Source organism: Nematolebias whitei, chromosome 20, assembly GCF_014905685.2.
Source record: "Nematolebias whitei isolate Nwh7 chromosome 20, NemWhi1, whole genome shotgun sequence".
Lineage (NCBI taxonomy): Eukaryota > Metazoa > Chordata > Actinopteri > Cyprinodontiformes > Rivulidae > Nematolebias > Nematolebias whitei.
In genome coordinates this window covers 28,876,756-28,904,579 of record NC_056517.1, presented here as the reverse complement: position 1 = coordinate 28,904,579, position 27,824 = coordinate 28,876,756, and the positions used below count along the sequence as shown (strand labels likewise).

At 42.8% G+C, this 27,824-nt stretch overlaps 1 protein-coding gene across 1 annotated transcript in view; it reads left to right on the top strand.

The window, feature by feature from the left end:
* The window catches only part of oxsr1b (oxidative stress responsive kinase 1b), a 64,695-nt gene extending 38,329 nt beyond the window's left edge, over window positions 1-26,366 (top strand). The window contains exons 5-18 of the mRNA XM_037694294.1: window positions 2,737-2,792; window positions 2,939-3,048; window positions 3,359-3,460; window positions 3,569-3,702; window positions 3,967-4,015; window positions 6,683-6,748; window positions 6,840-6,962; window positions 12,743-12,778; window positions 20,797-20,931; window positions 21,400-21,455; window positions 21,545-21,597; window positions 22,093-22,161; window positions 25,411-25,475; window positions 25,755-26,366. Coding sequence (XP_037550222.1) covers window positions 2,737-2,792; window positions 2,939-3,048; window positions 3,359-3,460; window positions 3,569-3,702; window positions 3,967-4,015; window positions 6,683-6,748; window positions 6,840-6,962; window positions 12,743-12,778; window positions 20,797-20,931; window positions 21,400-21,455; window positions 21,545-21,597; window positions 22,093-22,161; window positions 25,411-25,475; window positions 25,755-25,829 — 1,129 coding nt within the window. The 3' untranslated portion in view covers window positions 25,830-26,366. The remainder of the gene's footprint in view (window positions 1-2,736; window positions 2,793-2,938; window positions 3,049-3,358; window positions 3,461-3,568; window positions 3,703-3,966; window positions 4,016-6,682; window positions 6,749-6,839; window positions 6,963-12,742; window positions 12,779-20,796; window positions 20,932-21,399; window positions 21,456-21,544; window positions 21,598-22,092; window positions 22,162-25,410; window positions 25,476-25,754) is intronic.
* Window positions 26,367-27,824: the final 1,458 nt, after the last annotated feature.

The following is a 27,824-nucleotide window of genomic DNA, read 5'->3' as shown; positions in this document are numbered from 1 at the left end:
TTAAGGCTTTATAAACCCTTCCCACACTCTTGCAATGTTCTAAACTCTTAAACCTTTTAAAAACCAAAAAAGTTATATGGGTACTCACCAGCTCTGCAGACCAGCAGCTCTGTTCCGGTTCGGCAGACCTACCCTGCAGCGATGAAGCCCACCACCCCGTCCAGGTTGATGTGCGTGTGGATAATTTATCTTCAGGAAGCTTCAGGATTATTTGAGACTTTCCTGCCAGTTCTGTGCGCTTAATAGATCGGTCATTACTTCTGACTTTGCTTTCCCTCCAGTTTGGCAGAAAGCAGCGACCGTAAGCACTGTTGGCTTCTGGGTAGTGTAGTTCTTTTGACTGGCGTTGCAGTTCAAATTTATTGAAAGAAAACTACAAAATGACGGTGCCTGTCTGAAGTATTTTTTCGTTAACTTTTTATCCCGTATTACATGAGTAATATTAAAGTTGACAATCGTGTCGTGTACAATCTTACGTTGAAAAACCTTGAAAGATTGAGTTCATGAAAGTCTAACCATGATGTAGTGAGGGACTACAGTACAACCAATGTAGGATGAGAGGGGATGAAGTTACAGCTGTTTTGGTTTAACTTTGTAAATGTCACCATGCTCAATCTCACTGTGAGATCTTGTGTGATCCATTAGCATTTAAAATCACATTTTTAGGAGATAGTTACAGCTAGCTTTGTCAGCTACAAAAACACCAACTTTTAGCTCAATATCTGTAAAACTGGCCGAGTTATCATTTTTGTGTTTTGCTAATGTTGATTAGCTGTGGCAGCCATCTAAAATCGAGTCGACTCAAAAAGATAATCAGTTGTAGAGATTACATTCTTAGAGTTTAATTAAGAACCCTTCATATTTTGCTAACAGACACATACACAGACATGGGTAAAACATGAATGTCTTTCACCTTTGGCAGTGGGCAATTAAAAAAAATGATTCCAGCTGCTAAATGACACCCTTCATGGGAGGTTTACAATGTTTTTGGATATCTGGACTTGTTGCCAACTCACTTTTTATTGTACAAAGTGTCGCAGATGGGTTTTTGTTAATTGTGCAGTTCTTTTAATAACCTTACATTGTGTCCTAAAGATCCCCCCAATTGTAAAACAATGTTTTAACATGACAAATTGTCAGAGCTTTGTGTTTAATTGGTTCTTTCTGAGCCTACAGTACATTAACAGCCCATTATTAGTCCAACTCAATCTACTGAAGCAATGATGGCTCCACTCTGTGCTTCCCAACCCTTCCCAGCCCTCAGGGCACACCGTCCTTCAAGACCCGTTTCAAGAAAATAAACTGTCTCAACAATTTGTCCTCAAGTTCCACTGAAGCCTGTTAATTATCCATCAATGTCAATCAGATGTATTAAAGCAAGAAAATATCTAAAACGTGCAGAGTTTCCCTCAGGACTGGGCTTCAGAGACACCAAGTTAAAGGAAGAAGTTGCATTTTAAGCTCACATGGTTTGTGTGGCGCTTCCCCTCCAGACCCTAAAAACCCAGCTTCTTACACAATCGAACACGTGTTTCACACGAAGGGTTCAGGAAGAGTGTGGGTTATAGGAGAAAGCAATAAGTGCAAACAACTGGATGACTGTGGTATCACCCAGCTGTGAGGTGACAGACTGTGAAGCTGCAAATATCAGTCACACAGTTCTAACATGCAATAGACGCCTTATATTCTAACAGTTATGTAATTTCACTTGTCTAGACATAAAGGCATATCAAAATTTGACCTCAAGCTGATTACTAAACCAAAGTATCATCCTGTCTTTGTGTTGCTCTCCCTGAGGTGGAAATCACCATCGTTTGCTCTCAGGCTCATGAGCCTAATGTGTTTCATGCTCTGGCTGTGTCCCCAGGAGCTCAATGTTTGCCACTCCCTGCCATTTGTTGCTATGGGATGTGTTGGCTGTGTCCTAATATATTTTAATATAAGTTATAGAAAGGTTTAAAATGCTTTTCAAAGTTTGTCTCTGCAGCTTAAAGCTCATCTGGTTTTCAGTATACTTCATATAGATTGAAAAACACGATGAATAGAGTGGTGAAAGTAGGCCTTTGTTTCTTTTAATGGTTACCATATGTCATTTCTAAACCAGTATTTAAAAGACAAGTTTCCTTACATTCATTTAGACTCATTTGTTTGCTGGAATGAACTCCCTTTTCAGCTAAAGGACAAGTTTTTTTTAATGATAGTCCCACCATCTGGTTGCAGCAGGAACTGCTGAGATGTTATTTTCCTACCAGTGCAGCATAAAGATTTGTCTGATTAATTTGTGTATTTTAATCTGGCCGCTTGTTGTTGTATGTTACAGGTTGGTAGCGTTCTCTGTCTCTGCATCCAGTGGGGTCTTTATTCCATTTTATTTATAAAATGTGCATTAATTTCCCTTAAAGACTGAACAACAGAAGGACATTTTCTCACTGGCACGGCTGCTGTCCTTAATTTTAAATCTTCGCCTTTTGCTTGACCCTTCATCTCTGTCTCCGAATGTCTGTTGCCATGGCAGCGCTGTCTGGCTGGCGAGGTGACAGTAGTGTGTGGCAGACAGATGTCCCCGCTGGATCGTCTTATCACCACCAGAGGAGGCAGAGCAGGGATGAACAAATTACCTACAGGCTCAGCATTACTTGTGAAATCCTGAAAAGAAGTGTGAGAGCTTGAGATTGTTTTGATGTAGAACTTAAGTACAGTATATTAAAAAAAATCTTGTCAAATGTTTTTCTACAGAGACCTTAAGGCTGGAAACATTCTGCTTGGAGACGATGGATCAGTGCAGATTGCAGGTACATAAAGATGCTTTGTTCTTCCTCTTGCTGCCCTGTACTGTATGCTAATGTGGACAGTCTCATCATTTCTATGCACACGTTGTTTCTACAAATCTGTTATCGACTGGCTGATTGTTGTCGTTGGTCGTTTCTCCTTCCCTCAGATTTTGGCGTCAGTGCCTTTCTAGCCACAGGTGGTGACATGACCCGAAACAAAGTGCGTAAAACGTTTGTGGGGACGCCATGCTGGATGGCCCCAGAGGTCATGGAGCAGGTCAGTCCTGACTTAGCATGCAGGAAACTCAAAAAGTGACTTTCACAAACCTACTTTTAGTTTGCATTACAACTGAATACTGACACTATTTTAGAAATCTGCACAGCGGCTTGTGTTTTAACTCAGTGACCACATTTTACTCATGTTTTTACGTTTTTTTTAAATGATTAAATAACTGTAAAAGTGAAAACTGCTTTTTACATGTAAAAATGGACTGCATCTAACCTACCTGTATTATGCTTACATTTCAAATTTAATCTCTTTAAAAATTATTGGCATATACAATTCAAGTATATTTTTCCTTTCTAAGGTGAGGGGCTATGATTTCAAAGCTGATATTTGGAGTTTTGGGATTACAGCAATTGAGCTTGCCACAGGAGCTGCACCTTATCACAAATACCCACCAATGAAGGTAAGACGGTTGTGGAGCAGTCTAAAATACTGTATTGTATTATGTTATCATGTATAATTCATAAATTGCACAGTTTAATTAGGGACAAAATATTTTTGGTGTCTTCAGGTCTTGATGCTGACGCTGCAGAATGACCCACCAACTCTTGAGACCGGCATCACAGACAAGGAGACGGTAAAGAAATACGGCAAATCTTTCCGGAAGATGATCTCCTTGTGTTTACAAAAGGATCCAGAGAAAAGGTACTCCACTAGCATATATGTTACTGTGCCTTCCAGTACATATACTCATCCAAGTCAGTCTATTTTTTGTGTCTTATCTAGGATGTCCTAACAATATATAGTGTAGTTCTGTTCCTCATCTTATTTTATTCAGTCATCTTTTGTAGTTTTATAAAACTTTTATTAAACTGTACAGCAAAACCAACATTTTTTTAAATCACTCAAGGGTACAAAATGGCTGACGCTTGCATTACTAAAACTGATTCATGTCCCTTCTGTTTTTAGGCCAACGTCATTAGAGTTGTTGAAGCATAAATTCTTTCAGAAAGCAAAGGTACGTGCTTGTACTCTTCTTGAACTTTACACCAATAACCGTGAGTCAGCATCATCTTTGTTTCAAGCAGCAGCTCATAAAAAAGAAGTGATTGCATGTCAGAAAATGTCTTTATCTAATAATTTAATTAGACTACTTTAAGCAGCAATGTTTTCAGTTACATGAAAGGAAGGTCATTGCAGAATCTGTAACAAAGTATAAGGTCTGTTCCTGAGAGGTTTGTGTGATTCAGGTTTTTATCTTCAACCTATCAGTGTGTCTGACTTGAGCTGAGGTCAGTGCAGCAGTTTTAAATTAATGGCTTTTTCCAACAAACATAGTCAAGCACTGGCCTCTGAGCGCCCTGTATCATTGCAACAGGAACAGCTAGAGTGCAGACTGAGCAGCTCACACAACCCAAATACACCCTGGAAGCTTTGGTTGGTGCTGCTCTGAACAACTGCAATACCTTGTGTGAGCAGCAGATGACAGTCTGTCATTATTTAAAACGAACAGTAAACCAGTTTGTGTCCGTCCATTCATCTATTCATTAGCTTCCGCTTGTTCCGGAGTCAGATTGCGGGGCAGCAGCTTGAGCAGGAAGGCCCAGACATCTCATTCCCCAGCTACCTCTTCTGGGAGGACCCCAAGGTACCCCAGGTCAACAGAGAGACAGACTCTCTCTACCCGCATGTCCTGGGTCTTCTTCTAGTCCTCTTCAGTCCGACATACCCGGAGCACCTCCAAAGAGAGGTTCCACGGGGACATCTTTACCAGATGCCCAAAACACCTCAACTGGCTCCTCTTGATGTGGAGGAGCAGCAGTTCTACTCAGAGTCTCTCCTGGATAACTGAACTTCTCACCCTATCTCTAAGGGAGAGTTCAGCTACCCTGCGGAGGCAACTCATTTTGACCTCATGTATCCACAATCCCGTTCTTTCGGTCACTACCCAGAGTTCGTGGCCAAAGGGGAAGGTAAGAACATAGATCGACCGGTAGAGTTGTATTCGGGCCCAAAAACTCTGACCCGTCCCCAGCCCATAGTCATCATTTCTGAACCTTACCCGACCCGATGAATTAACAGTAATTACAGGTCCGAACCTGAAAAAAACCCAACATTTTTAAATTAAGCTTTGATTGCTTATATAGTTATTAACTGTCGGTGGACACGCATGGCTAAGGGTGCAGAAGATCAACGCTGAGGGGGTGTTTGTCCTTTCATGGCCGTCAAAGCGCATTACATCCCTGCTTCAGCCTGCGTTCTGCATTATTCAGACACGGACCCTGCTCCAACATGTCTGATATTTTGGGATCTCACCTGTTTGGGTCGTCGGCCGTGCGCATCCGCTTAGTGCAGCTGAATCATTTTTAAATTACACCACCACATTCTAAAGGAAAGAACAAAGATGTCTCATTTGTTTGGATGTCTTTCTTTACTTTAACTGTACTTTTTATTACCTCTTTTTCTCTTTCTGGTCAGCGCCAGGTCCAATGGCCACATGTGGCTGGTGATTGAATGGCAAGCCATGTTGCCATATAATTGGATCGTCGGCCGTGCACGTCTGCTGACACAATCAAAAACCCGACACCGACCCAGCCCGTACATTAAGCACATTATTATGGCCCGGCCCAGCCCTAATCTGGGTTGAACTGGGTTCTGGGTTCGTGTTAGAAATGACAGCTCTACCGACCAGTAAACAGAGAGCTTTGCCTTACAGCTCAGTTCACCCTTTACCAGAACAAACTGGTACAGAGTCTGCAGTACTGCAGACGCTGCACCAATCCGTCTTGTCAATCTCACGCTCCATTCGTCCCTCACTCATGAACAAAACCCCGAGATACTTGAACTCCTCCACTTGAGGTAGAACTCGCCCTCGACCTGAAGAGAGCAATCCACCCTTTTCTGACTGAGGACCATGGCCTCAGATTTGAAGGTGCTGATTCTCATCCCAGCCACTTCACACCCTGCTGTGAACCACTCCAGTGAGAGCTGAAGATCCCGGCACAATGACGTCAACAGGACCACATCATCTGCAAAGAGCAGAGATGGAATCCTAAGACCATCAGACTCCCTTCACCCCCTGGCTGCATTGAGAAATTCTGTCCATGACAGTTATGAACAGAATCGGTGACAACAGGCAGCCTTGCAATGTGAATCAAATGCTTACACCGTTTGTACCTGTATGGCCCCTAGCAACAGGCCCCCAATCCCATGCGTGTGGAGCACCACCCACAGTGTATCTCGAGTAACACGGTGACTCAAAGTCGACAAAACACATGTCGACTGGACGGGCAAACTCCCATGACCACTTGAGGATCCTAGTGAAAGTAAAGAGCAGGTCCAGTGTTCCACGGCCAGGACGGAACCTGCATTGTTCCTCCTGGATCTGAGGTTCGACCAACGATTGGATTTGTGTCACCCTGGTTAAAGGATTTGAACGTCAAACAAACATTTGAAAATGTTTTGATGTTTAGTCGAGCTATTTGTTTCTATGTAGCAACAAAGAGTAGTTGAGCAACAAAATGTAAGAAGTAAAAACTAAGTGACTCTTTTGGTAACATTTAGATTTAACCACTTGACATGAAGTTTCAAATTTATTAAAAAAGATTGTGAATTCAACTCTAATTTGACTAGAATGGCTTTGTAGCGTAATTCACAATTCTTTTTTTTTTTTGCCTCATGACAGAATCACGAGTACTTACTGGAGAAGTTAATACATCGGGCACCCACAATAACAGAGAGGTCGAAAAAGGTAAGATGATAATGAAACAACTTCAGAAAAAACTTGCTTGTTTTTTAAGCCATTTAGACGATGTACTCATTTAGTCGGACTTTTATGTCAGGTACGTCGTGTGCCCGGCTCCAGTGGACGTTTGCATAAGACAGAGGATGGCGAGTGGGAATGGAGCGATGATGAACTTGATGAAGAAAGTGAAGAAGGCAAAGCAGCCGTTGCAGCTTTAAGAGTGAGATAAACTGACCTGTTTTTCCTCAACAGGTTTTTTTTTTATTACTCCACATGTCATGTCTTTTAATCACTGTGCTCTGTTTGAACTGTCATTCTCATGTCTGTGCAGCAGCATGTTTGTCTGTCTCTCCACTGAGTCTTCCCCATGTGTGTGTGTTCTGTGTGATGTCAAAGGAGCAGCAGGTGAAGCCTGTTAGTGGCCCCAGGCGACAAGTGCGCTTCTCCTACCCACTCGAGCTGCCTGCACCCAGGGTTGTTTACTTGTCACCATAATACAGATGGCGTTCCGATAACAAGGAAGGACTCTCACCTGTTAGTGGAGAGCATGTGATATCTGGGCAGGACGGGAGGGACCGTTAATGAATCGTTAGTGTGTGGGCTGTGCACACGGGTTAGAAACAGCTTATAGGAACTGGGTATTAAAGTCTTTACAAACTAATTGAGTCTTATTTCAAAATATTTTTATGATTAAATAAAATAGCTTAACAAAGCATTTGGAAAAAAAATCTTTGATGGTATTTTACTACAGTTGAGCTAACTTTTTATTTTTTTTACAAAACAGGGTCTTATTTACATTTATATGCTAGTCTGAAATTGGATGGAGCTAATTGAAGCTTCATTTTCTAAGAATATAACATAAAGGATTAGTTTATATAAACCTAATATCTTACCTGTCGTAAATAGTTTTGAATGACATATTTCTTGATTGGATTGAAGAGGCCAAGACCTAAATGGATTGGCACCATCTTTTAACAATCAGTCTCTAAAATCTTATTGCAGTTCATGTAAAGGCAATTTCATAAAACACTGCTTTTTCTCATGGAAATTTAATCTTACCATAAGCGCTAGAGCCTGTCCGATATAGAAATTTTGGCTATCACGATACCAATATTGGGAGGGGCTGGCTAATGCCGATATCCGATATAATGTCTGCGTTTCTTTTCTTTTTTTTTTTTTTTGGTTTGTCCACCCCAAAGAATTTAAGTAAACGGCTACTTTAAAACCTGTTCTAACACTTGAAGTCTTGAACTAGTATTCCTAACGTGCGTTCACGTTTTCCATCCTCCACTATTCACCATAAAGTTATTGTGTGTTACAAAAATATAAACTAAACAAAGAAACACTCTTCCCTGTTCATTTCTTCAACAGTCTGTCACGTATGGTGAAGGCCCAGTTAGTACTGACCGCAGCAGCATTTTTATTTTTATTTTTTGTAGAGAAGTAAAAATTTCAGACCAACAATGCATTTCATTGAGTACAACAAAGATGACGTTACTAACACCGATATATTTTATCTCTGTTAGATTTATTGTTCTGGATTAAGTTTTACAAGGCCTATAGCCTATGCTAAACGTTAGCTTGCTAACTTGAGAGGCACGTAGCTAATGACAAGCGGGTTGGAGGACTGAAGATAATTTATTATAGTTTTTTTATTATTATTATTTTACAGATCAGGTAAAATAAACTTATAATGCTCTTTTCAGCAAAATGCACTACACAGTACTGCTCGCTGCTTCGGCTGTGCCGAAAGTGAAAGTTAAAGTGAACGGCCATGACTTGAAAGTAGTCCGCATGCACTCTCTGTTTGATATGTTGTATAATTGCGCCTTTTGCAAATAAAGACTTGTTCCCATTGCTTATATCGGCGCATAATGAGACAATTATCACTAATGTTATGTCCCCAAACACCTATATTGGCCCTACCGATATATTGGTCAGGCTCTAATAAATGCTACAGCTATCTGCTGCTGTTTGAGCTTTTAAATAACCAGACTTAGATGTAAATAACAGTGTATACGTTTAAGATAATAAATATTCCTAAATTTTCACATAACCACACTTGAAATGGTCTGGACTATTCTTTTAAATTTTGTCAAATAACATAAAACGGATGAACGAGCTACTTTTGCGTCATGTATTTTGAGTTAGCTGTCCCACCAGAGTAAGTATTGCATAGGGTTATTGTCATGCGTACAAAGTCTGGTATGAGGTCCTTTGCTGATTCAAGTGTTTAAACCAGTTAAATTTCATGTTAAGATGTGCATTAAAAAAAAACTTGGCTCAGACTAGGCTAGTTGTTTAGGTTATTATCTACAGTAATCAGTAATAAGGCAGTCATCAAAGTGAAGAGCACACCTTGAGCGTATCTGGTTATCTAGATGTTGGATTGTGATGTGGAACCTTAAAGCAAAATGCTGATGCGACTTTGTTCAAAACAAAAAAATGTGCCGTTTGGTTTCTCAGAAACTCCAGTATTGTTTCAAGCTACTTTCAAAGTAACAAATAAATATGATTTTACTTAGATGTTGCACAAATGTTAGGGCAAGTTGGTCTCTGAAGCACTTGATATAACATTTCTGCTTTCTGTCTTCCTGTTTTTTTTTTTGTTTTTTTTAATTAACATTAAGTGTAAAATATACAGTATTTTTTTGGGATTGAACATAGAAGTTACTTTGCCTGTGAGAGCTACCTGTCCTGGAAGCCATCTGTATTATTATTATTATTTCTTCAAATCCATTACTAGTTTTATACTGACCACATTTAATGAAAACAGGGAAAACTACTCATTGGCTTTGTAATAATCTAAACAGAGAAATAATGACCAGCAAACACTTCAAATTTGCCTTTCATCTTCTTTTATTCTGTTTGCAACTGGCTTTGTGTTGACAAACTGAACTCCTGCTCTTAATTTTTTGACGTTACAACCGTCTATGAATTGATGCGTAAAATATTTAAACGCTGAAGTAAAAATCTCAACTTAATTTAATCAATTTATTTACGCACTGTGCACGGTGGCTGCACAATGCAAGTTCATCTTCCTGAGCTGATGCCCAGACAGGATAGCCGGTTTGTCTTCATTTAGCCTGAAATGCTTCTGTTTCTCTCTACTTTTCTTGGAGTTCAATCAAACTTGACTTGTGTTTATTAGATTGTCCGTTAAACTACATAATAGTAGCCATCGTTTGGTTTAAATTAACCTTACACTGCTTCTCTGCTACTCCTACTAAAAGTACAACTACAGTTGTTAAATTATAAGGGATCACTCGTTTACAGCTCACTTGTGTTTATATTTTTGTTATATTAAAGCAGATACACCCACAACATTAAGACCATTCATATTTCAGATGAATATTGTTGTTACAATGGCATCTATACCTACATGGGTAGATAAGTGGGTCAGAGCAACTCAACAGTTATGCCAGGTTACATGGGAGTGTAACACAACCCAGGAGCAGACTAACTACACTGAATATGTTACCATGGTAACTTATCTGCTACTCCTTTTGTAAATGCAAATCAAGGAGAAGTAAAGCCAGGATTGTCAGAATATCCCTTCTTAACCCCCTGTCTAGGTTTTGTGAACTAGTTCCCTTGTCTCTTTTTGTAAAGGTAGAGCAGCATGATGCATCATGGGAAGAAGAAAGAACACACTCTGTTAGACCCTCAGAGCCATGTGCTGACAGTAACTTGGATGGTAGAGAGGTTCCTTCAATTTTAACCTTGCTGCAGACCATTCCCTTCTTAATGGAGGTGGTATGCAGTAACGACAGTGGTGTCAACAAGTCTTTTGCGTCACAGTATAACTATTCAGAAACTGAGTACACTTGGGTCTTGATTTGGGCTTCCCAGTTTTTCAAATAAGTGACAAAAGCATGACTTTACAGGATCTAGAAGACCTGACAATAAAAAAACTCTGGTGTCTGATGTCTTTCGTGGTGCTACTGAGGTCCTCCCCAAACAGGTCAAAAGAGGTTTTATTGGTGTGGCTTATCATTGTTCAAACCGTAGTGTAAATTTTAGTTGAGAACAAGCGTTATTAATTGTTTTTCTGATAATGGAGAAAATCAAATGTCTGACAAATTCTGCTATTAAACCAAATAATTGAAAATAATCTTGATATAATTTAACATCACCTATAATTCAATTTGGCTTATTGACGTGGAAAAGTGGAAGTTGCACTGATCAACCAGAGACTGAAATGAAAAAAATCTTCTAATCTTGATTGGTTAATACTTGTCACTAAGGATGCACAATATTATCGGCATGGTATCGTTAACGGTGATATTAGCGATAAAGTTAAATATCGGACATCGGCCATTTCATCAAAAATAACTCACAGATACAGTATACTGTAAAAGGCACTGTTTATATATATTATATTGTATATATAATATATATATATATATATATATATATACACACACACACAAATGGCCTTAGGATTGCTTCTCTGTTTTTTGCAGATGATGTAGTCCTGTTGGCTTCATCAAATCGTGATCTACAGCTTTCGCTGGAGCGGTTCGCAGCAGAGTGTGATGCGGCCGGGATGAGGATCAGTTCCTCCAAATCCGAGGCCATGGTCTTGAGCCGGAAAAGGGTAGAGTGCCCTCTCCGGGTCAGGGAGGATTTCCTGCCCCAAGTGGAAGAGTTCAAGTATCTCGGGGTCTTGTTCACGAATGAGGGGAAAATGGAGCATGAGATCGATAGACGGATATGTGCAGCTTCTGCAGTCAAGCAGGCGCTGTACAGGTCTGTCGCGGTGAAGAGAGAGCTGAGTCAAAAGGCGAAGCTCTCAATTTATTGGATGATCTACGTTCCTACCCTCATCTATGGTCATGAGCTTTGGGTTGTGACCGAAAGAACGAGATCACGGATACAAGCGGCCAAAATGAGTTTTTTCCGCAGGGTGTCTGGACTCTCCCTTAGAGATAGGGTGAGAAGCTCGGTCTTCAGGGAGGAGCTCAGAGTAGAGCCACTGCTTCTCCACATCGAGAGGAGCCAGTTGAGGTGGCTCGGGCATCTGGTTAGGATGCCTCCTGGACGCCTCCCTGGTGAGGTGTTCTGGGCACGTTGGGGGGACTATGTTTCTTGGCTAGTCTGGGAACGCCTTGGGATTCCCCTGGAGGAGCTGGCCCAAGTGGCTGGGGAGAGAGAAGTCTGGGCCTCACTACTTAAGCTGCTACCCCCGCGACCCGACCCCGGATGAGCGGAAGAAAATGGATGAATTGATGGATGGACAAATCCATATACAAAAACAAAGGGATACAAAAACAGCACCATATATGATAACTCAGTGACAAGGATGCCTGCAGCGCTAGCACGTTATGACGTCACGTGTGCCGTTGAGTTTAGAGTTGTGAAAATTTACAAATTTGAACTGTTTGAGTCTTGTCATTGTGTTAGAGAGAGTAAATGTCATGAGTAAATTTGACATTAAACATAATCCAAGTTGAAGTGTTGCATAATTTTCAGCCCCTTTTGGGCATCTGCATTTGGTAGCAGGCCAAACTGACAAAGACCATGCAGAATAATGTAGTATTTTAATTATACAGCAGAAAGAGAGAAAGCTATGTAGTCTCTGTAAGTAGGTCTAGGGGAAAAAATATTGGTATCGGTTATCGGCGAAATAAGTTTTAATATATCGGCATATTGGATATCGGCCAAAAATCCAATATCGTGCCTCTCTACTTGTCACATTACCATGCATTGTATATCACATATCAAACATGTGCAAATGTATTAGAAGTCTTGATTAAATATTATCTCTGGTCCCATTCATATATCTTAACTAAATTAATGAAAAAAAAATAAAAATAAATAAATAAATACAAACCTAATGAACAGCTCGGTGAGCAGTGTAAACGAGTGAGCCATTTTGTTTTGATTTGCCTTTTTTGATTTGTGTATGTTCTGTGTATGCAAGCATGCAATTTTTAGTTCTGTAAAGCTGTCGCTGTGACGTCTTGTCTCTAACTTAGTTGTTTCTGTCACCAACAGTCGCCAAGAGTGAAGGAAGGGCCACAGAATTCAGAGGTGGGTTTAAAAGTAACGTTTAGGTCATTTTATACACATTATGATGGAATCTTGTAAAATCTAAAGAACATGAGCTAACAAGTGTTTTCCCTATTAAACTACTTTTATTTAATACATACTCATTTTTATGTTGCGTATGTATAACCAAGGGATTACACATTCTGCTTTCTTATGCAAGTGATTTAAACTCAATAACAGGTAAAACAAACAGTACATGTGTTCACTACAAAACAGCAAGTTAACAGTTTTTTCAGCCTCACTGGTTCTGAAGGTGTGATGAAACTTTAATGTACTGCAAAAGTATATTTTCTTTGTACTTTGGCTGCTTTCTCTATCATTTTTAGTTCAGTACTAGACAATTTTGGGAGTTTTGTGGTTTTTGTTTAACCACTTATTGCTATTGGCCTCTTGAAAATGAATCCTTGTGACTTAGTGAGACTACCTGTATAAATAAAGGTAATATAAAATAAAAATTGCTGGGCTGTAAATCATTGAGACACAAAAAGGATCTTAAATTCAAGAGATTAACCAGTGTTATTGATGCATTACAGACAACCCAGCAAAAACTAATTTAAATAGGATCTTTCGTCACTTTACTACCATTATCCTGCCACAAAGACCACATTTGTTCCTATTTATTTAGTTGAACATATAAAAAAACAAAACAAATTGGAGAATAAAATAGTATCTTACCCTAATAAAATGGATTTCAAATAGCTAACTGAAAACTTGTCACACGGTACAAGATGAATCTCTGTTCATGTCAGGTCTTTGTTTGGCTTCTTCCAGTTCTATTTCATCCCTCCTGACCGCCAGAGGGCGGTGCTGAAAGCACTGAATGTTCCCTTCGCGCATGCGCTGATTCGAGTAATAATACCAACGGAGTCACAGGTGTGACACGGATGACCAATCAGAGGCTATATAGCCTGATGTCATCCGCTGCTCTGATCCTATTTTCTTCTCGCGCGCGGTTCAATTCAGGGCTTCAGCCCTTTTGACCTTTTCTGAACTTTTTACCGTCGTCGGAAGCCCGACTGCGGGAGTAGCGTGTTCGCCCTCCTAGGGCTGCGACGGTTTAACCCTGTTCAAAGGTATTTCTGCTGTTTCGTTGGGAACTACGGCGGTTTCCGCCTCTCCCAAATTACAGCATCTGACTACTATGTGTGTGATTCAACACCGGTGAGTAGTTTTCCTTATATTTCGCCGTTGGTTAGCGGTAGCGTTCGCTCCGCTCACGCTTGTTAGGAGACCTCCAACCGCGTGGTCGGCTGGACTGTGCTCCGACGTTGTTTATGACTGCTATGCGTGTGATTTAACACTGGTAAGTAGTGGTTTTTTGCTTATATTTTGCTATTGGTTAGCGGTAGCGTTCGCTCCGCTCACGCTTGTTAGGAGGCCTCCAACCGCGTGGTCGGTTGGACCGTGCTCCGAAGTTTGTTTATTACGTAGCCAGCTGAGTTCCTGGCCTTGTTTTATTTGGTGAAGGCGAGTGTTCTCACCCCCTCTCCCAATTGTCCTCTTACCAGCTGAGCTAGCGGTGCTAGCCTCTCTGAGTTTCACTTTGTTTTAATTGGTGAAGGCGAGCGTTCGCGCCCCCTCTCCCAATTGTCTTCTTTACCAGTTGAGCTAGTGGTGCTAGCCTCTCTGAGTTCAAACCTTGTTTTAATTGGTGAAGGCGAGTGTTCTCACCCCCTCTCCCAATTGTCCTCTTTTACCAGTTGAGCTAGTGGTGCTAGCTTCTCTGAGTTCTAACCTTGTTTTCATTGGTGAAGGCGAGCGTTCGCGCCCCCTCTCCCAATTGTCCTCTTACCAGCTGAGCTAGCGGTGCTTGCCTCTCTGAGTTTTGGCCTTGTTTTGATTGGTGAAGGCGAGCGTTCGCGCCCCCTCTCCCAATTGTCCTCTTTACCAGCTGAGCTAGCGGTGCTAGCCTCTCTGAGTTTTGGCCTTGTTTTGATTGGTGAAGGCGAGTGTTCTCACCCCCTCTCCCAATTGTCCTCTTACCAGCTGAGCTAGCGGTGCTAGCCTCTCTGAGTTTTGGCCTTGTTTTGATTGGTGAAGGCGAGCGTTCGCGCCCCCTCTCCCAATTGTCCTCTTTACCAGCTGAGCTAGTGGTGCTAGCCCCTCTGAATATCTTGGGCATAGCTGGGTAAGGAGCATGGACGGCTCTCACTGCTGTACAGTCTGTGGAGCCATGCTCCAGATAGATGACGGTCACGACCTGTGTCCTGCCTGCCTTGGACATGACCATCTGGTGGATGCCCTGTCAGAGAACCCCTGCATGAATTGCAGCTTCATGTCGCATGCTGTGAGGGTGGCCCGGCTGGCCCAGTTTCGCCCCAAACTCGGCGATGACCTCCCGCCTTCTGGGCAGGAGGCTCCACCTAGGCGCTCGAAGCGCCGGACTGAGGCCGCAGTCTCTGTGGCCCCTCCTGGGAAGAAGCGAGCCAGGTCTGATAGGGGCCTCTCCACAAGGGTGGAGCAGCTCTCCGCTGAATTAGCGGAGATGAAGTCCCTTTTTCAGGTACACCAACTGGGAACTGAACCAGTGGCAGCAACTGGACTCTCCTCCCCACCCATGCCTGAACTGGCTGTGGAGGAGGATGTGCTATCCTTGGCTGCCTCTGCCTCTCACTTTTTAGGTGAGGAGGACGGGCATTCATCTCGAGTCTCAGAGACAGCTTCACTCTCTTCTTCTCGGAGTGCAGTTAGTGGGTCGGGTGACGGCTCGATGCAGGACATCATGCGTATGGCCCTGAGACAACTGCAGCTGGACGTCCCGCAACCAGAGGCGTCCACCCCTGGAAGTGCCTTCTTCAGGCGCAGACTGACCCCTCCTTCCTTTTCTGTCCCTCCATCAGAGGAGTTCCTGAGGGAGTTGCATGGTTGCTGGCGGGACCCCAAGGCCTTTGCGCGCCTCTCTGCAGATGGCAGAGTGTTGGCGGCCATGCATGAGCCGGCTGCTGCAGGCTTGGATCGCATGCCAGCGATAGAACCTGCTGTTGCCTCTCTCATCGTGTCACCAGATGAAGCTCTGCGCAGTCATGTTCGGTGCCCACGAGCTCAGTGTCGTGTCACGGATGAATTCCTCTGCAGAGCCTATGCCGCCGGAGCGCGTGCTGGCCGCCTAGGTAATTCCTTGGCACACCTAATGCTTGCCCTCTCCGCGTCCCTTCAGGGGACTAGTGGTGCGACAGCAGCAATGGGCTTTAACGATGCAGCGCTTCAGGCCTTTGCACTAATGACGAGGGAGCTTGGGCGTGTGATGTCCTCCTTGGTCCAAGCTCGCCGACAGGTCTGGTTAGCGCAGTCAGCATTGACTGAGCCATGCCGTAGAGCCCTCCGTAATGTCCCAGTGGTGCCGGGGGAGTTGTTCGGTTCGGCTGCCTTGGAAGCACTGGAACGGACTGTCCAGGCACGACAGAGAAGGCAGCAATTTTCGAGCCTTAGCAGGCCAATGCCCCCCTCCACCTCCTCGGCATCCAAGGCGCCTGTCGGCTGGCTCCAGCATGCAGCCGCCGCCTGGGGGTCATAACCGGCCGGGTGGTCCTTACCCTCATGCGGTTCAGCAAAGGCCCAGCAGGAGCTTTCGTGGGTTGGTCCACCGACCAGCTGGGCAGGCTCGGACCAGGGACCCTGGCTGCCGCCCCCCCACGGCCCCTAGGGGTCGTGGAGGGAGACGGTGATGCCATCAGGCCGACCGTCGGATATTTCTCCCACCAGCAGCTCAGCTATTGGGTTGCTCACGCCGTGGACCCATGGGTGGTTGCCACTCTGACCCATGGTTACCGGCTACAGTTCCGACGGCGGCCTCGTATCTCAGGCCGGGTCAAGATGACTGTAATCACCGACCCGGTGAAAGCTCAAGCACTAGACCAGGAACTTTCCGTCCTCCTGGCCAAGGGCGCAATAGAGGCAGTGGACCCTCTGCAACAACCCAGGGGCTATTACTCGACTTACTTCCTTGTGCAAAAGAAGACGGGCGGGTTTCGTCCCATTTTAGACCTGAGGGGACTCAACCAGTACCTAAAGGAGCTGCCCTTCCACATGCTCACAACAGCAGAAGTCCTTCAAGCTGTCACGAGGGAGGAATGGTTCACGTCTGTAGACCTGAAGGATGCATATTTTCATGTGCCTATTGCGGCAGAACATCGCCGCTTTCTCAGGTTTGCCTATTGGGATCACCACTGGCAGTTCCGGGTACTTCCATTCGGGCTCTCTCTCTCCCCAAGGGTGTTCACTCGGTGCGTGAAGGCAGCCCTCTCTCCTCTGCAGGCCTGCGGAGTGAAGATTCTGCCGTACTTGGACGATTGGCTTCTGTGCGCCCCGTCTCAGGCCTGTGCCTTTCACGACACAAACCGCCTGCTCGCTCATATGTCCCAGTTGGGCCTCAATGTCAACCTGGAGAAGAGCTGCCTGATCCCTTCCCAGACGACCACCTTTCTTGGGGTGGTTCTGGATTCATCTTCAATGAGAGCTCGCCCATCCGCTCAAAGGGTGGCCGGCATACTCCAGCTGGTCAATCGGTTCAGGCTGGGCAAGCAGCTCCCCTATGTTGCCTTCTTACAACTACTCGGCAAGCTGACATCAGTCACTCGGGTGGTGCCCTTAGGCCTGCTGTCACTTCGCCCCTTGCAGAGGTGGCTCAACAGCTTTCACCTAGATGCCAGGCTGCACAGGCATCGCAAGCTTGCAGTGACGTGGTCATGTCTTCATGCCATGACTCCATGGAGGGACGAAGATTATTTGTCCAGGGGTGTCCCCATGGGAGTGGTAGTGTGTCGCAGGGAAGTGGTCACGACGGATGCCAGCTCCATGGGATGGGGGGCTGTATGGCAACGCAGAGCGGTTCAGGGCCGCTGGGGTCAAAGAGACCATTCCAAGCATATAAATGTGCTGGAGCTGCGTGCAGTGCACTTGGCACTCAGGCACTTCCTGCCTCACCTGGAAGGGAGGCATGTACTTGTTCGGTCAGACAACACCTCTGTTGTCTACCACATCAACCATCAGGGGGGCACCAGGTCAGCACAACTTCTGAGTGTGTCCAGAGAGCTCCTGGAATGGGCCTCTCCTCGCCTGTCCACCCTGCGGGCAGCGTACTTGCCAGGGCGACACAATCAGGTCGCAGATTTTCTCTCCTGCCAAGAGTCCCCTCCGGGAGAGTGGTCCCTCCACAGAGACATAGTGCTGATGATCTGGGACCGTTTTGGTCAGGCAGAGATAGACCTGTTTGCGACGGAAGAGTCGACTCAGTGTCCCCTATGGTACTCTCTTACGGGGGCGTCGGGTGCGCTAGGCCAGGACGCATTGGCTCATCCTTGGCCAAGGGTCCTTCTGTATGCCTTTCCACCCCTTTCTCTAATTTGGCCAACCCTTCAGAGAGTCCTCGAGGAGGGCCACAGGATGCTGCTGGTGGCTCCATATTGGCCAGCGCGACCATGGTTCCCACTGCTTCGAAGTCTATGTCAGGGCGTCCCATGGTGTCTTCCGACCAGAAGGGACTTGCTGTCTCAGTTGGGGGGACTGATATGGCACCCCAATCCTCAACGTCTTCGGCTGTGGGTGTGGCCACTGCAAGGCTAGGACAGCAGCTGACTGGAGTTTCGAGCCCCGTCAGATGCACCATCCTGGGCGCCAGGGCACCCTCTACTCGTCAGCAGTACGAAAACAGGTGGCGCCTGTTTTCCCAATGGTGTTCGGATCACAACAAGGATCCAGTCTCCTGTACAATACCCACCATTCTGGAGTTTCTCCAGTCTCTACTTGGTAAGGGTCGCTGTCCTTCGACGCTTAAAGTTTATGTAGCGGCAATATCAGCTAATCACGCTGGCATTGATGGCTGTACGGTAGGGAGCCATAATCTAGTCTCTCTTTTTCTGCGTGGTGCCCGTAGGTCACACCCGCCGACAGCTCCACGAGCACCAGGTTGGGACCTTCCCTTGGTTCTCGAAGCTCTGTGCCGTCCTCCTTTCGAGCCTCTGTCGCAGGTGGACCTCAAGTGGCTTTCATGTAAGACGGCTTTTTTGTTGGCTATTACCTCAGCAAAGAGGGTCAGCGAGCTACATGCTCTCTCAATCAGCCCCTCATGTCTCAGGTGGGGCCCTGAGGGCTCGTGTGTTACCTTGTGGCCAAACATTGCATTCGTACCAAAGGTGTTATCTCACTCTAACCAACCGTTGAGGCTGGCACGTTTTCAGCCTGCGCCTGGTGAGGGGTCTGCATTATTGTGCCCGGTAAGGGCACTGGAGGCATATGTTGCAGCTACTGCCGTGATAAGACATTCAGACCAGCTGTTTGTGTGTTATGGAGGCCCTAGGTTAGGCTGTCCTCTTTCCAAACAGCGCCTCTCCCACTGGATCGTGGACGTCATCTGCCACGCCTATGCTGCAGGGCCCGGCTCCCTGCCGGTCGGCTTGAAGGCTCACTCTACCAGGAGCGTCTCCGCTTCCTGGGCTGCCCTGAGAGGGGTTCCGCTGGAAGCAATATGTGCTGCTGCATCATGGGCTTCCCCAAGCACGTTCACCAGATTTTATAGAGTTAACGTGGCCACCCCTCATCCCCTGGGCCAGGTTCTTCTACAAGGGTCCTCTGGGCCTCCTCAGTGAGGTAGGTGTTAGGATTCCTTGTGACATCGTTGATATTAGTCATTCAGTGCTTTCAGCACCGCCCTCTGGCGGTCAGGAGGGATGAAATAGAACGAAAGTTACGTATGTAACTACGGTTCTATGAATCCCGGATGACCGCCAGAGCTTCTCCGTCACTCAGAATCCTTGCGTTTCGCGAGAAGATTCTGTAGGAGCAGAGCAGCGGATGACATCAGGCTATATAGCCTCTGATTGGTCATCCGTGTCACACCTGTGACTCCGTTGGTATTATTACTCGAATCAGCGCATGCGCGAAGGGAACATTCAGTGCTTTCAGCACCGCCCTCTGGCGGTCATCCGGGATTCATAGAACCGTAGTTACATACGTAACTTTCGTTTTTTTAAGACATAAATTTAAATAGTCCATTTTTTTTTTTAAAGCTGCAGGTAAAATGTCAGGTACATGGACTGATTAATGAAAAAGCAGCCAAAGTCCAAAAAAAACCTTTTGGAAAAACTTCAGAAAGCTTGAAATCGATTAATAAAGATCACTTCAAAAGATTACAAGAAAATCAGGCTCATTGGAAGGAAAATATAAATAAGTCATGAATGTTTTATTGGCATTGTCATGTGTTGCTAAATACAAAGTCAAGAGACATGGTTGTGAAATTTCATTAAAAACAGTTTAGATGTTGATGAAAATCACAAATGAACCCAATCTCTGTTGAAGTACCGTAATTTCCAGACTATAAGCTGCAACATTTTTCACAAGCTTATAACACCGCAGCTTATACAATGCTGCGGCTAATTTATGGGTTTTGTTTTGTTTTGTTTTTGACAGGCTAATGAGCTTCATGCCGCCAAAACATTAAGCCTCGTTGCACCCAGATGCTCACATAGCTGCCCAGCGAACGTCTCTGTTGGGGGTTGGGTCCTCATGGCTCAATGAGACTGCCTGTATAAATAAAAGTTAAATAAAATAAAAAAATATCAATGAAATTACCGAGCAGGTCGCAGTGGAAAGTTTCATTACTACTAATGAAGCTACTGTATTTCTTTATTTTAACCAGCTGTGTTACAGGCACTATTAAAAAAAAAAAAACATTTACTGTACATTTTTGTGTATGTTACCGGTACATTAAAAGTACAGAAAAAAACTTGCTGTGTAACATCTTTCTGCGTAAATATCTCATGTTACAAATTGGACACTCACGGCTTATACACAAGTGTGGCAAAATGTGCAAAATTGTTTTTCTTTTTAAATTTAGTGGGCGTGGCTTATATTCAGGTGTGCTCAATAGTCCGAAAATTACGGTACTCAAAGCATTAAAGTCAGTTTAAGTTGTTATTTTCTTTCAAATTTTTATTTCAATGCTGTAGTTATGAAATGTTTTGATGATATCTTAAAGATGGACTGAGCAACATATTTTCTCTCAGATGTTTCAGACTCCCGAGCCCTTAAGTAGTCACCTCCAGCCTCCAGCCGCAGGTCAACCTCCACTGCAGCCGACGCAAGTCAACCCCCAACCAACGGCCCTGACTGAGCCCCCACCACTCAGTGTTCCTGCTCAGGCTAGTCACCACATCTTTCCATCCATCCATCCATCCAGGGATCACTGGTGCCCATATCTAGCAGAAACTGTGCGAGGGGCGGGGGACACCCTGGACAGGTCTCCAGTCAATCACAGGGACACATGGAGACAAACAAGACAGTCATTCACTCTCTCACTCACACCTAGGGTCAATTTAGAGTTACCAATCAGCCTAACATACATGTTTTTGGTCTGTGGGAGGAAACCGGAGTACCCGGAGAAAACCCACACATGCACGGAGAGAACATGCAAACTCCACCCAGAAATGTCCCGGACGAGGATTTGATCCGGTGACCATCTCACAGAGAGGCAACATCTCTACCAAATGTGCCACCACATCTTTCCATCATGCTGTCATTTCTAGGCACATTTTTTAAAGCCTTAGATTTCCTAAATGCATACATTGCCCGACCTTTGTGAAATTAATTGGATAAATTTGTTCCAACAGATCCCAACAGCTTCAGGCGACGTCCAATCTCCGATTAGTTTGGTATTAAGGCTAAGGTATGTGACTTCTTGTCAGGGCTTTAAAAATAAGAAAATCAGAACAGGATTTGTCATTTTTACATTTTTCTGTCCTTTTTTCCCCCCAGAAATTCAAAAAAGGAGCTAAATGATATCCGCTTTGAATTTATGCCAGGAAGGGGTAAGTGGAACTTTTTTTTTTCTGTCGTTATTTTAAGAAAACTGTCAAGTTTAAAAAAAAAAACATCTGATGGGGAATTTCATTGTACAAATTTTCTTTTCTACTGTGAAACTTTAATTCTTCGGTGTTTATCCACAAATAAAACAAGCTAATAGCAGTAAAGGTAAAATGTGCTAGTTGTTGCTGTTTCATTAGGTGTTTAATAAAGTGTCCTAAAGGTTGAGATTTGCTGATCAGGTATGGATAACAAGCAAAAGAAACAGACTTTTCACACATTTTTTTTTTTTAAACCTCTTTGGTAACATTTTTGTTTCAGTGCACAAAAAATAGTCTAAGTCAGCTAATTTTCAAAAACGTTGGTGCTGAGAACAGAACGAGCTGATGCAGTCAAGTGTTCATTTGCACGAAGACTGCAAAATTGTTCGAGAATTATTAAGCGGCTCAACGGTTTCCCTCCGCCTGACATGGGTTTGGTCTCGTGTTTTGGGTTTGCAGACACAGCAGATGGTGTGTCTCAGGAGCTGGTGTCAGCAGGTCTGGTGGATGGGAAGGACCTGGTAATAGGTGAGTTGTACTAAGTTTTCTAAGAACGCAGAATCATCTGAAAGTTGAAAATTACATGTTTACCTGAGTCGAGCAAGCTTTTATTGCAAACTGTGATCAGACTTTCTGCAGACGTCTCTTTTTTATTATTATTTTACAGTTTTATAAAATATATGTATTTTTTGTCCTACATAAGTTCCTACTAGGGATGTGCGATATGGCATAAAATTCATATAAAATTCATATCACGATATGTATTGTGAAGGGTGGCGATAACGATATGCATCACCATATGTTTTTGGTATAAAACTTGCAATAGGAATGAAAAAAAAAACATAGGGTGTCCTTTTGCCATCATTTATTTTGAAAACTGCTATATCACATAATAATCTCAATTAAGAAAATTCCACTACTGGTCCAGAGAGTTTTTAAATACAAAACAAATCAAGTATTAGGCTCTTTCTTGTAAAACAGTGCCAAAGATATCACATGTAAGAATGTTAACTCTTAACAGTATTCAGTATTCTCACATAAGAAATGAACAGCAACAGATCAACAAGTGCACACTGAAACACTTCACCCTCCAACCCTCCAGTGGGCGTCTCCTTCTGCTTTAAGGAGAGCTGACACAAAATGGCGACCAGTTTCCTCTGTGGCTTTGACCAGAGAGTCTCGCAGTAAAATCACACAACACAGCGTTCTTTCACAGATCAGAGAGCAGGTTTCTCTAAAGCTGATCAACGCTTACTTTAACTTTCGACGGGAAAAAACAAAACTTTTGACGGAACACAGCGTTTTGCGCATGCGTCAGAATACGGCAACACTACGGCAAGCTGGCCCTAGTTAGCTTGTAGCTTCGCTACTTAGCTCTCGAAGAAAATACTTTAACACCACGTACGCACAGTTTTCAACTAAAAAAAATAACTAATAAACTGACAACTCTGATTTTACATCAGACACAGCATTACTGCGGCTAGCCGTTAGAAGACGGATCTCTATCGTAGGCTAAATGTCTGTCGTTTCTACTGTGTACCATATATCGCACATTCCTAGTTCCTACAAGAGGGGATTTTTCTTTTCATGCCTCCATTAGATATGTAACAATCAACTGTTGTCTCTGTTACCACTTTAAATCTTTAAATACTTGATTTTCCTTCAGCTAATAGTTGTAAACAACACACTCTAGGTTTTATAAAAGTTTAAATCAGTTAAATAAGTCACTGTTGTGGCTGTGATGTTGCTCAGGTTGCGTCGAAAACACATGAAAGTTGTCTTTTTTTGTGTTCAAATCTCTTCAGTTATTTTAGATGCTCTGTTGTTGATCAGTTAAACTTTCAGCATTGCATACTTTAAAATAATTACAATGTACAGTGACGCTAAGAAAGGACACTGGGAGCATTTTAGAGTTCAGGATATCTTAAAAAAAAAAGCAAATTACATCCGAGGACATACTTCCTCTGTGGTGGCAATTTTTCTTTTCTTATTTTTTGAAGATAGTCTTTCAGTTCATAACAGTTTTGTAGCTGAAAGGAGAATATTTCATCTGTTTTGAATATTTATCCAACTTTAGGCACATTAGGATTGTGTGAAATGTTCAACATAAAGGTGTTAGAATCTAAAATGCATGTAAGCACAGTTGAGCCAAGATTCTTCTTCATGTCCTGCAGCTGATGTTAAACTGCCATCGGGAGCAGAGATGCACCATTTGGTCAAAAGAAAACTTTTCAGTAGAACCTCTATTTTGTGCTTGAGTTGGGATCAGAACATTCCAAGTCTCATGAGATGTTTTATAGGGATGCGCACGATATTGGATTTTTGGCCAATATTCTATATGCAAATATGTTAAAACTTATATGGCTGATAACCGATACCAATACCAATATTTTTCCCCCCTAGACCTACTTACAGAGACTACATAGCTTTCTCTGCTGTGGAATTAAAATACTACTTTATTCTGCATGGTGTTTGTCAATTTGGTCTGCTACCAAATGCAGATGCTAAAAAAGGGGCTGAAAATGATGTAACTTTTAATGTTGTTTCGATTAAGTTTTTGTCTATCCATTGTGCCGTAAGACTATTCATGCTAATGGGGCTAACGCTTGACGTCCAAATGTCAAACTCACCCAAGTGCTATCAGCTATTAGCTTCTTAATGACATTGGAAATGATTGGCTTGCAACCCGGGCAAGGCTACATCGGAAAAATATCTCCAACTGGGGACGATGTAGCGATGCTCAACGTGGTCCAAAATCTTCAGAATCTGTTACCCTCAACAAATGAAAATGGTTGGTTATCCAGATCAATACACTCCATCAATTTCTGATCAATGCCTTTTGCCCTCAGGTGGTTGTGGCTGCATTTCCTTGTTTAGTCTAAAGCTTGTAAAATGGACTGCTGGTGAGGTTTTGTTTCTCCGCGGTCGACCATGCCCTCGCTTTCCTTTCTAGCTACCATGAACTCATCGTACTGGTCAGAATGGTGGTTCTTGAGATGGTTAATTAGATTCGAAGTGCTGATTGATTTCGTTTTCGCTCCTCCTCGCATCATTGACGCTGAGCAGTCATTGCAAATAGCAGTTCTGCTGTCAGTTTCCGATTCTTCAAAAAAAAAAAAAACTTCTACACCACCGACATTTTCACTTCTTCCTCTCCTGCCGTGATCAGATCAGGTGGGCGCGTGTGACGTCATAACGTGCTGGCGCTGCAGGCGTCCTTGTCACTGGGTTATACAAAAACGGCGCCTTTTATATCGGTGAGTTATTTTGATGGAATGACCAATGTCCGATCTTTAACGTTATCGCTAATATCGGCCGGTACGATACATGCCGATAATGTCGTGCATCCCTAATGTTTTTTAATAATTCTCAGGTCTTTGAGGTTGGAGAGCCTTTTTGCCCAACTTAAGTCTTGGCTCTGATCGTTAACGTAGAAATAATTTGAAGTCATCGATGGGATCTCGCTGCCTGTTTGGTTTGCACAATTTTTTTACAGCTCATCAACCGTTTTAAACGTTAAAGAAGCTGCACTGGATGTAATTATAGGATGCTCAAATCTACCTAAAGGCAGGGACTAAACTGAGTTTGAACATTAATTATTGTAGAGAATGACTATTAAATAATATAAACAGAAAAACCTCCCCCACGCAACTGAATAGAAACTAGACTTCTTTTAGGAACCCCCATTTAGGACAGATACTTTTGTTGAAAACAATTTATTTAAATATTGCTATTTTGGTTTTCTCGTCACATTAAAGCAATAATTTATCTTTTCAGTTGCTGCAAATTTGCAGAAAATAGTTGATGAGCCTCAACCCAGTAAAAATGTCACTTTCAAACTGGTGAGTGGAGTTTTTTAATTTTATCAAGCAAAACTTTAGCTTTTCTTTTACTGACCCAACATTGTGGAAGTTTGCAGTTTTATAGAGTGAACTTTAATAGTTTTTTTTAAGGTAATAACTGAAATGATGCTGTGTGGATGTTTTAAATCACATTAACTTTTTATTTTTATTTAAATACCGGTAACTCCAAAAATCCAAGTAAACCAATACATTTTGGAACTTCTACTGCCTTTCATTTTCTTATGTTTACGTTTTTATTTATTTTATTTATTTTTACAGGCTTCTGGAATCGACGGATCTGAACTTCCGGATGACGTCAAGTTGATGGGCTTTGCTCAGCTCACCATTTGTTAAAAAAAAATTTGTCCTACTTGGGACTGTGACTCGCCTAAAAAATGTGAAAATTAAAAAAAAAAATAGTTTAATGCATTTTTTTCTTTCTTTCAATGGCTGTAAAGAAACCACTACTGCCAAAGAAAATAGTACCATGTTGCTACCCATAGGATTATCTGATACCACCTTGTTGGATTTGGCGATGAGCTGAAGTGTCAGAACGTACGGTGGGAAAAAAAGTTTACAGTGTAAAAATGTAGAAAGATGCAACAACCGCTTTATTTCACCAGTTTGAGTTCCCTGATTCTCTTTAATATGTGACGCATTTGCACAATCTGAACTAACAGCCCTGCACCCTGATTATAAACAGTAACAATGCCTTATGTTCATAAGAACTACTGAATGCACGTTTTTCACAACGTCTGCTGTTTCCATGTTGTCTGAAATGCACAAACGTGACTTCAGGTGCTAATGCCAAACCTTGTTCTTTAATTTCCTTTTATTTTAAGAGTGCCGATTGGATAAAAATTCAGAGTGATACCTTTTTTTCCCCCCAGATGAATGTGATTATAACCGTCTTTATAGTTAAACCCCTCATTTGTTTAAAATGATAAAGATTTGCATTTTAAAATGTTTTAAGACATTTTTTCTAAATAACTTGGAACCAACTTTTTATTTTTCGACTTTAGATTAAGCGTAAATTCTGTGTCAAATTTTAGCCGTATGAAGGTTGTTTTACTTTCAATAAAGGCATGGAGGCCTGTTATTAACAGTTATCGATTTTCAAAATTTGATTAAAAACGGAAATATTACTAAACAAAACAAATGTTAAGTGTAGCTACAATAATTTAAGTGTATCCTATTTTGCGTTTACTCATTTAAATGATCATTTGGTTATGACATCACAGCAGTGCTCACGACAAACAAAATTGTCATTTGAAATATAAAGAGTTTGAAAAACTTCTCCACACTAGCCTTTTATTTCGCACCTTAGGTGGATTAAAAAAAAAAAAGCAGTAGCTGGAAAGAAAAGTTTTCTGACTGGTTTTAGTTTGAATACATTTTCATAAATTCTTAGATGAAATTGTCTTACCTGTTCCAGATAGTTCTTTGAGTGGTTAGTCCGGGCAGGACCAAGACCAAAATGGATTCCTGCAGTTTTAAATCTCTAGTCTTGTAAATTTCAGAGTGCTTTATTCAAACATATATTTTACAGCGAAGCCACAGTTTTTAGTACGTATTCCCCCATTTTTTAAATTAACAACAAAATTGTCTCCGCTGCTCTTGAAGCACCGTAACAGTTCCTTTTAACGCAACAATCAACACATTTCACCGTCTTTTGATTTAAACAGCTAACGTAAATAACAACTTAGCCATGATTGTGAATCGTTTTAATGAGAAATGTTAAAGTTTGCGTGGAAACAAGGCCATTATCAACACGGATGTTACATATCCTCTCATCCACACCCCCAGTCACTCTTTGTGCATTATTCTGCATTAATGACACGATCTGACGAATGTGTCTTGCACTCTTCGGTGCCGAGTGCAGCAGGAGGTTTCTGTAACCGCTTTGTGAGAAGATGTGAAATGCCAGCAAAAGGTTTTACGATTTAACTTGACGCGATGGCGTCATAACTCCTGCAGATGCCACGTTGAATGAAGAAATTGTGTTTGCGTGCAGGTAAAAGAAATGTTGGGAGGAAATATTAGAATTTTTGCCTATAAAGATGTAAAATTTTACTCTAGCCTTAAAGACCAAGTGTTTTTATTTTTTTTCATGTTTTTTGGCAGAGAAAGGGGGAGGCTTTTATGTGGGGTTTGTCTTTAAAATGTACTTCTTGTTACACATGAAATAAACACAAACAATTCTCCTGGATCGGAAGGCAGCGATCGTATTTGGTGTTGTTCTGCTGGTTTCCTGAGCAGCAGACGTGGACAGGATCGCTGTTTGAGCCTTATCAAATAAATGTATGTTTGTGACGACAGTCCGACTTCTGATGAAGACCTAACAGCTTT